At 45.1% G+C, this 9,492-nt stretch overlaps 1 protein-coding gene across 1 annotated transcript; it reads left to right on the forward strand.

Moving 5' to 3' along the window:
• The first annotated feature begins 369 nt into the window (after window positions 1–369).
• On the forward strand, window positions 370–4,463 carry lrrc18a (leucine rich repeat containing 18a). Its single transcript, XM_014154450.3, has 3 exons — window positions 370–730; window positions 2,990–3,210; window positions 3,511–4,463. Exons 2-3 carry the CDS (start codon window positions 2,994–2,996, stop codon window positions 4,077–4,079), a joined length of 786 nt encoding a protein of 261 aa, XP_014009925.1. The 5' UTR covers window positions 370–730; window positions 2,990–2,993; the 3' UTR covers window positions 4,080–4,463.
• Window positions 4,464–9,492: the final 5,029 nt, after the last annotated feature.

The following is a 9,492-nucleotide window of genomic DNA, read 5'->3' on the forward strand; positions in this document are numbered from 1 at the left end:
TGAAGCCTGCAATATAATCGGTGTGTTTAAGCTCCACAGTATCTATGCCAAAAACTGTACATTTTCTAGATATATTTTAATCTGATTTGGGAGAATATTACATTTTAATGGCTGCTGAAATTTCAATCCCCTCTCACTCTGGGGGTCTCTCTCTCTCTCTCTCTCTCTCTCTCTCTCTCTCTCTCTCTCTCTCTCTCTCTCTCTCTCTCTCTCTCTCTCTCTCTCTCTCTCTCTCTCTCTCTCTCTCTCTCTCTCTCTCTCTCTCTCTCTCTCTCTCTCTCTCTCTCATAAAGTCCTGGCGCCACAGACTCCTGTTGCTTAGTAACGTCTTTAAACAACAGAAACCTTTTCCTGCCCACCTCTGTGTAGAGAAAAAGAGAGTGGAAGAGGGAGGGTGCAACTGGGGCATTGAGAGTGCATATTTCAGGACTAAACTCAACTCTAAATCTATTCATCCACATATAAAAGGTGTTTTCAAGTTTGATACTACTATAAACTATACTCTAATGGAGTCCACTAACTGAAACATCAGAAGCCTACAGTGTTTTGCAATTGCCAGTTGCAGCATTGTCTGAAAACTGAATTTTCTATGATTGTAAGGAGCATGGTTCTCAGGTGGCATGGAATGGCCAGTTAACTGGAGCTGCTGACAGACACACTACACTGCTACCAAACTTCACAGGCCAGATCAACTGGTTGAACCTCTTCACTCTACTGTAGATAAAGCATGGTAAGTACTTAAATCAAATCAAATGTTATTTGTCACATACACGTTTTTAGGAGATATTGCGGTTGTAGCGAAATGCTAGTTTTCTAACTCCAATAATGCAATAATATCTAACAAGTAATATCTAACAATACACACAATCTAAAGTAAAGGAATGGAATTAAAAATATATAAATATATGGATGAGCAATGTCAGAGTGGCATAAACTAAGATACAGTAGAATAGGATACAGTATTTACATATGAGATGAGTAATGTAAGATGTGTAAACATTATTAAAGTGACTAGTGTTCCATTATTAAAGTGGCCAGTGATTTCAAGTCTATGTATATAGGACAGCAGCCTCTAATATGCGAGTGATGGCTATTTAACAGTCTGAAGGCTTTGAGATAGAAGCTGTTTTTCAGTCTCTCGGTCCCAGCTTTGATGCACCTGTACTGACCTCACCTTCTGGATGATAGCAGGGTGAACAGGCAGTGGCTCGGGCGGTTGTTGTCCTTGATGATATTTTTGGCCTGACATCGGGTGCTGTAGGTGTCCTGGAGGTCAGGTAGTTTGCCCCCAGTGATGTGTTGGGCAGACCGCACCACCCTCTGGAGAGCCTTGCAGTTGCGGGTGGTGCGGTTGCCGTACCAGGCGTTGATACGGCCCGACAGGATGCTCTCAATTGTGCATCTGTAAAGGTTTGGGAGGGTTTTAGGTGCCAAGCCGAACTTCTTCAGCCTCCGGAGGTTGAAGAGGCGCTGCTGCGACTTCTTCACCACAATATCTGTGTGGGTGGACCATATCAGTCTGTCAGTGATGTGTACGCAGAGGAACGAAGCTTCTACCTTCTCCACTGCGGTCTCGCCGATGTTGATAGGGGGGGTTATGACTTATCCTCATCTATTACTACATTACATAACTTATATTTCACACTATCGTGCCAACCCCAACCAAAATATGCAGGCATGGAAAGGCCATTTCTTTTCAACATGGTTCCAGCAACTATGGTGGATGCATATGTAACTAGGCGGGCTCAGTACAGCTTGGTTTGGCTTGGCTTGGTTCGGCTCAGTAGTGTGAAAAGCCCCTAAGTTAATTCCAAAAATGGATTTGGGCTTAAATCAGGACATCTTGTTTAACTAAGCTCAATAATATTCAGTTATCACTCACCTGTAAAGCCCAGAAATAAAGTCTGAACAGCAGACTTGTGGTAAACGTACTGGTCTCATTCCCATTTACAGAAATATCTCTGGGTTCTACGATACTAATACAAAGTCATACACTTGATTTCACAAATCAAGAGCGATCTGAAGTGTATGCAATTTTTACCCCAAGTAATTCCTTATCACATTATTTTTGTAAAAGCAGCCTAAATCAATCATTGCATTTGTCGCTCTGTACAATATAGTATAATTGCAGGTAGTAATTGCAAGCAATAGTTTCCTATCTAAGGTTGTAATGGAAACAAGCGATGGTGAATCACCTCTCTGTTCTCTGTGATCCTCAATATGATTAATGAGGCGATAGAGGGCCTTAGGGTTTTAATACAGACACACACACTGCTCTCTGAGACACACACACACACTGCTCTCTGCAACAGAGGGGAGAGGAGCAGAGCCCTAACCGTAATCTATCAAAGTCCTGATTTGACTCAGTCTCTTTTCACACATGCATACACACTCCCCACCTGGGAGAGGCTTCCCAGTTCAACCAGCTGAACTGTGTGGAAGCTTCACCACTCATTTGTTTACCAGTATTACCTTATGTATGTATTACTCTGTGTCTGTTCTGTCGCCTCTCTGCTGTTGAGATAGAACTCTGTCAGTCATTAGCCTTAATAAGGGAAACACTGGGTGAACAGGCAGGAGCAGACACACACACACACACACACACACACACACACACACACACACACACACACACACACACACACACACACACACACAGGTCTACATTTCTCTCTCTGCAGAGAGCATGGATCCCTCTCTTCCACCCCAGGCCAGACATGAGCCCCTGTGTAAATAACATCAGCCTTCTCATTTCACTCTCACTCTTTCTCCATCGCGCACACACACACGCGCACACACACGCGCACACACACACAGACACACACACACACACACACACAATATGGTTTGGGACTCAGTTACTCTGCAGGGAGGACTCACGACACACGCATGCTCTGGCCACCTTTGGTACTGAAACACGCTACCCAGTCTGGATAACCACTGATAATGATATAATGTGATTGATTGTTCTAACCATGTCTCCCTGCAGCACCATGGCTAAAGGAGGGAAGAAAGGAGGAGGTGCTAAGGGGAAGAAGGTGACTCTGAAGATGGCCAAGAACGCTGTGCGTGTGACCACTGATGGCCACCGCAGACTGGACCTCAGTAATATGGGGATCGCAACCTTCCCCAAGTGTCTCCTCAAACTACCAGACCTCAACGAGCTGGACCTCAGCCGCAACCAACTCAAGAAGCTACCAGACTTCATTGGTATTTATTTACCGTCCTTTAGGTCGTTTGGCTATTTTAAATGGTAGACTTACGTAATAACATCATAATATGTGAGTGACAGAATTCCAATCGGCAAAGAATTGATGCGTGCCTTGAGGTGTGGTCACATTGGGAAGAGCAAATAGTGTCAGTCTTGGCAGATTTGGATTCTGTTGTTGATTAGGTCTGTTAGTAAGTCACACAGATGTGTATTGAGCCCACCTTCTAAAAAACACAGAACAAAGCACATACATAGGATGACACAATTAAGTAAAACGTATCTCCTCTCTGGTCATCCAGGTGACCTGGCCTCGCTCCGCTGGATGGATCTCCATAGCAACCAGTTGGACGCCATACCGGAGACAGTCAGCCAATTGGTGGCGCTGTCACACCTCAACCTATCCAACAATCGCCTGACCTCCGCAGGTCTTCCCCCTTCGCTAGGCAACCTAGCCCACCTACGGAGCCTCAACCTGGGCATGAACCGCCTGGACACCCTGCCTCCCACCATGGTGGGGCTTTGTAGTCTCCAAGAGCTGGGCCTGTTTGATAACCTGTTCCCCTCCCTGCCTGAGTTTATCAAGGTGTTACCGAGCATTATCAGACTCAACACCAAGAGGAACCCTTTGTCCTACGCCCAGGGAGACTCGGGAGCGACGAGGGGTGAAGGGGGGCTGGAGGAGGGGGTGTACCTGGCTAAGGAGGGGAGTCTGTGTGGGTCCTGTTTGGAGAGTTGCAAGAAGGAGAGGAGGTGGATGCTAGGAGGGAGGAGGGACAGAGAGGGTAATGCGGAGGGCAGGGGTGTGCCGTACTCCGGGCTGATTACGCCAAACTCAGTGGCCCAAGCCAATCAGGAACAGTGGAGGTGAGGAGTGACGAATAATGGTCCAGGGAGAGGTTGACACTCAAGGACAGCCAATGAACAACTGGATATAGTTCTACATAACCAATGAGCAATTGAGCTGAGTTCTATGATGTGATGATTGATCCAAATGGACAGTGCTCAAACCGACAAAATGGACAACATGTTGCCATTGTAATTTTCTAATGAATATACTTTTCTATTGAAGTCAGGTCATATCAATGTACGTCACCTGGCACTGTGTCACTGTTTGTGAAGGTCGACAATGAACATTAGCTGAATTTACAGTATTTGTTATTTTACCTGTGAAACAATGATTCCACAGGCCATTAGGAAAGGTTGGCTTCAGTCTTCATGTTGTAAAATGTTGAAATAAAGAATGTGTTGAACATTTGCAGTGTGTTCTTTCTGTTTCTACTATATATACTGCTCAAAAAAATAAAGGGAACACTTAAACAACACAATGTAACTCCAAGTCAATCACACTTCTGTGAAATCAAACTGTCCACTTAGGAAGCAACACTGATTGACAATAAATGTCACATGCTGTTGTGCAAATGGAATAGACAACAGGTGGAATTATAGGCAATAAGCAAGACACCCCCAATAAAGGAGTGGTTCTGCAGGTGGTGACCATAGACCACTTCTCAGTTCCTATGCTTCCTGGCTGATGTTTTGGTCACTTTTGAATACTGGCGGTGCTTTCACTCTAGTGGTAGCATGAGACGGAGTCTACAACCCACACAAGTGGCTCAGGTAGTGCAGCTCATCCAGGATGGCACATCAATGCGAGCTGTGGCAAGAAGGTTTGCTGTGTCTGTCAGCGTAGTGTCCAGAGCATGGAGGCGCTACCAGGAGACAGGCCAGTACATCAGGAGACATGGAAGAGGCCGTAGGAGGGCAACAACCCAGCAGCAGGACCGCTACCTCCGCCTTTGTGCAAGGAGGAGCAGGAGGAGCACTGCCAGAGCCCTGCAAAATGACCTCCAGCAGGCAACAAATGTGCATGTGTCTGCTCAAACGGTCAGAAACAGACTCCATGAGGGTGGTATGAGGGCCCAACGTCCACAGGTGGGGGTTGTGCTTACAGCCCAACACCGTGCAGGACGTTTGGCATTTGCCAGAGAACACGAAGATTGGCAAATTCGCCACTGGCACCCTGTGCTCTTCACAGATGAAAGCAGGTTCACACTGAGCACGTGACAGACGTGACAGAGTCTGGAGACGCCGTGGAGAACGTTCTGCTGCCTGCAACATCCTCCAGCATGACCGGTTTGGCGGTGGGTCAGTCATGGTGTGGGGTGGCATTTCTTTGGGGGGCCGCACAGCCCTCCATGTTCTCGCCAGAGGTAGCCTGACTGCCATTAGGTACCGAGATGAGATCCTCAGACCCCTTGTGAGACCATATGCTGGTGCGGTTGGCCCTGGGTTCCTCCTAATGCAAGACAATGCTAGACCTCATGTGGCTGGAGTGTGTCAGCAGTTCCTGCAAGAGGAAGGCATTGATGCTATGGACTGGCCCGCCCGTTCCCCAGACCTGAATCCAATTGAGCACATCTGGGACATCATGTCTCGCTCCATCCACCAACGCTACGTTGCACCACAGACTGTCCAGGAGTTGGCGGATGCTTTAGTCCAGGTCTGGGAGGAGATCCCTCAGGAGACCATCCGCCACCTCATCAGGAGCATGCCCAGGCGTTGTAGGGAGGTCATACAGGCACGTGAAGGCCACACACACTCCTGAGCCTCATTTTGACTTGTTTTAAGGACATTACATCAAAGTTGGATCAGCCTGTAGTGTGGTTTTCCACTTTAATTTTAAGTGTGACTCCAAATCCAGACCTCCATGGGTTGATAAATTGGATTTCCATTGATTATTTTTGTGTGATTTTGTTGTCAGCACATTCAACTATGTAAAGAAAAAATATTTAATAAGATTATTTCTTTCATTCAGATCTAGGATGTGTTGTTTAAGTGTTCCTTTTATTTTTTTGAGCAGTGTACATTATCTACATGTTGTGTATGTGTATGTGCCTACATTCACCTGGCATTAGTTATGACCTCAGAAACCCCTCTAACGTCACCTCAGTGCTGGCACCACCGAACAACGTGTACAGAGAGAGTAGGACGGGAGAAAGTGACAAAATAACGAGGAGGTGAGGTAGAAAGAGAGGGAAATCTCTCTCTCTCCGGTTTCCTGCGGCAAACGGCAAAGACCTCACACACGTACAGACTGTCTCTCCCAAACAACAGCAGCCCCTCTGTTACAGACAGGCCACTGATCACCACCACACACACATTAGCTTTAACCTGGAAGAGAGAGGACACGACAGAGAGTCAGTGTTGCATCATCATCGGAGGACATGACAGGGTACATCAAAGTGAGGCTAAAAACATTGCACATATTAATTGTACTACCCAACTTGAATTTGAACCCTTTACATGAATTTATAACAATTTTAAAGAAACAGTTATGCATTCATTTACAGTGTATCCATTGTAAAATTTCACAAACTAATATGCAAACCATGAAACCCAGCCCATGTCTACCCTTGTACTCTCATGGGATGTAAAGACATCATCACCATTTCAGGGTGCACTTGATTGATCATTTTAATCACACGTCTTCATCATGATTAAAATGACACAGTCACCACTTCATTATTGAGATTATTAACATTGATTGATCGGATAAGATAGAGACTGGCCAAGATGGCGATGCTTCAGCTAGACTTAGAGCGTGAATGGACCCTGATGCTTGTATTATGTGTGACTCTGAAGCCAGTCACGGCTACGATTGTGATTATGTGTGACTAATTCTATTGTCCCCCCTCATTTCCCACTGTGTGTGTGTGTGTGTGTGTGTGTGTGTGTGTGTGTGTGTGTGTGTGTGTGTGTGTGTGTGTGTGTGTGTGTGTGGTGTGTGTGTGTGTGTGTGTGTGTGTGTGTGTGCGCACACCTGGCCCCCTTACTGTCTCTCTCCCTTTCTCTGCCCCCTGGGACCCACCACCCAAAAAACATATGGGGCCTCAACTCACCCACAGGCCCCTCACAATGATTACTAATCAAATCGCACATACTGGGAGAGAAAGGGGCCTGATGATTATTAGGGAAATTAATCAATGCCACACACACAATAGGAGACCTGCTAAGTGATCATAGCCAGAGCCACTCGTCTGAACAAACACAAGCGTGCGTGCACGCACACACACACACACACACACACACACACACACACACACACACACACACACACACACACACACACACACACACACACACACCACACACACACACACACACACACACACACACACACACACACACACACACAGTGTGATAGATGTAGAAAAAAAGTATATGTATTGGCAACAGAAAAAACAACCCACAATAATGCGCATACAACCTACAGAGACATTAACTAAAGCGACTATGAATTATCAAGCGGATGTGATTCCACTAATGGAGGCAGAGGAGGAAAAGAAAGGAGGAAATCAGATGAACTGAGGAGAGGACGAGAGGAAAATGTAAGAGAAGAGGAGAGGTGGATGAGTGGAAGAGAGGAGGATTCTTATTGACTGAGAGGCTAATGTCATACCATTGATTTCTCCCCACACACATTACCATCATAATCACACTATCGGCGGTGGTAGTCTAATCATGCTGGAGATTGTGTGTGTGTGGGGGCTCTGAGGACAGTGCTCCTGGATTAATAAGCGTGAAAAGGCCTGGTTATCTGACAACAGCTCAGCAGGACACACACACATGCCAACTAGCTAGGAGACAGCTGATACGACCTCCTCCTGTTTTTATTAATTCTTCTGTCAGAAACATTATTAAAACACTCTGCTGGTTGTCTGAGCTTAAACGACCCTGTTAACATAGTTACCACTGACTCACACACTGTACACACACACAATACAAACACACCGTACACACACACACACACACACTTCGCTAACTATAACAGATGAGATTCTGACAGCAGCGGTGAGCTATTGGAATCCCATAGGATATCATCTGGATGATTAAAAAAATACATTATCAAACCTTTCATATACAACCAGTATACAACCTGATACATACAAACACACATTCAGGGGTTGTGGGCTCGGGAGGCATGGCTCAGTGAGAGGGGTAGTAGTCTCAGTTGGGACGGTGAAAAAGGTTAGGTGCTCACAGTCCCTCCTCCTCTTCCTCCCTGCCTCTGCACCTGACTCACACAGGATCCTCGGCTCTGGAACACCAGACACATGAGTGTGGGCACAGGCACAGGCACTCAGTTGGTAAAACACGGCCCTTGCAATGCCAGGAACGTCGGTTCGATTCTATTATATTATGTGAGGTATGTGTCTGTGGTCTTACCTGAGTCAGTCTCTGTCCTTCTTCTGATCTCCTAAGGCAGACCATTTCTCACAAATATACTGTATCATCTTCCAACTACACAGAACAGCCATTACACTCATATAACAACTGGTTTCAACAGGGCACTAGTTCCTTTATCTGGGCCTGTATTCATAAAGCAGATCGAGGATCAGGTCCCCCATCTTATTCATTATGATTTCAATGCAAAACTGATCCTAGATCAGCACTCCTACTCTAAGATGCTTTGTGAATTTGGTCCCCCATTGTCAGTGGTGTAAAGTACTTAAGTAGAAATACTTTAAAGTACTACTTAAGTAGTTTTTTGGGGTATCTGTACTTTACTTTAATATTTATATTTTTGACAACTTTTACTTTTACTTCACTGCATTCCTAAAGAAAATATTTACTTTTTACTCCATACATTTTCCTTGACACTCAAAAGTACTCGTTACATTTCGAATGCTTAGCAGGACAGGAAAATGGTCCAATTCACATACTTTTTAAGCGAACATCCCTGGTCATCTCTAGTTCTGCCTCTGATCTGGCGGACTCACTAAACACAAGTGCTTTGTTTGTAAATTATGTCTGAGTGTTGAAGTGTGCCCCTGGCTATTCATACATTTTAAAACAAGAAAACTATGCCGTCTGGTTTGCATAATATAAGGAATGTGAAAAGATGTACACTTCCATTCAAAAGTTTGCGGTCACTTAGAAATGTCCTTGTTTTTTAAAGAAAAGCACATTTGACCATTAAAATAACATAAAATTGATCAGAAACACAGTGTAGACATTGTTAATGTTGCTTTCTTTAGACTAGTTGAGTATCTGGAGCATCAGCATTTGTGGATTCGATTACAGGCTCAAAATGGCCAGAAACAATGAATGACCGGAAACAATTAACTTTCTTCTGAAACTCATCAGTCTATTCTTGTTCTGAGAAATGAAGGCTATTCCATGCAAGAAATTTCCAAGAAACTGAAGATCTCATACAATGCTGTATACTACTCCCTTCACAGAGCAGCGCAAAATGGCTCTAACGACAATAGAAGGAGGAA

The sequence above is a fragment of the Salmo salar genome, chromosome 18 (genome assembly GCF_965601325.2).
Source record: "Salmo salar chromosome 18, fSalSal1, whole genome shotgun sequence".
NCBI classification, from domain to species: Eukaryota; Metazoa; Chordata; class Actinopteri; order Salmoniformes; family Salmonidae; genus Salmo; species Salmo salar.

Bases quoted from the DNA above. Each gene is read 5' to 3' on its own strand.
- lrrc18a (XM_014154450.3), top strand. From the start codon at position 2,994: ATGGCTAAAGGAGGGAAGAAAGGAGGAGGTGCTAAGGGGAAGAAGGTG. The intron at 3,211-3,510 runs GTATTTATTTAC...CTGGTCATCCAG, and splicing joins GAAGCTACCAGACTTCATTG to GTGACCTGGCCTCGCTCCGC.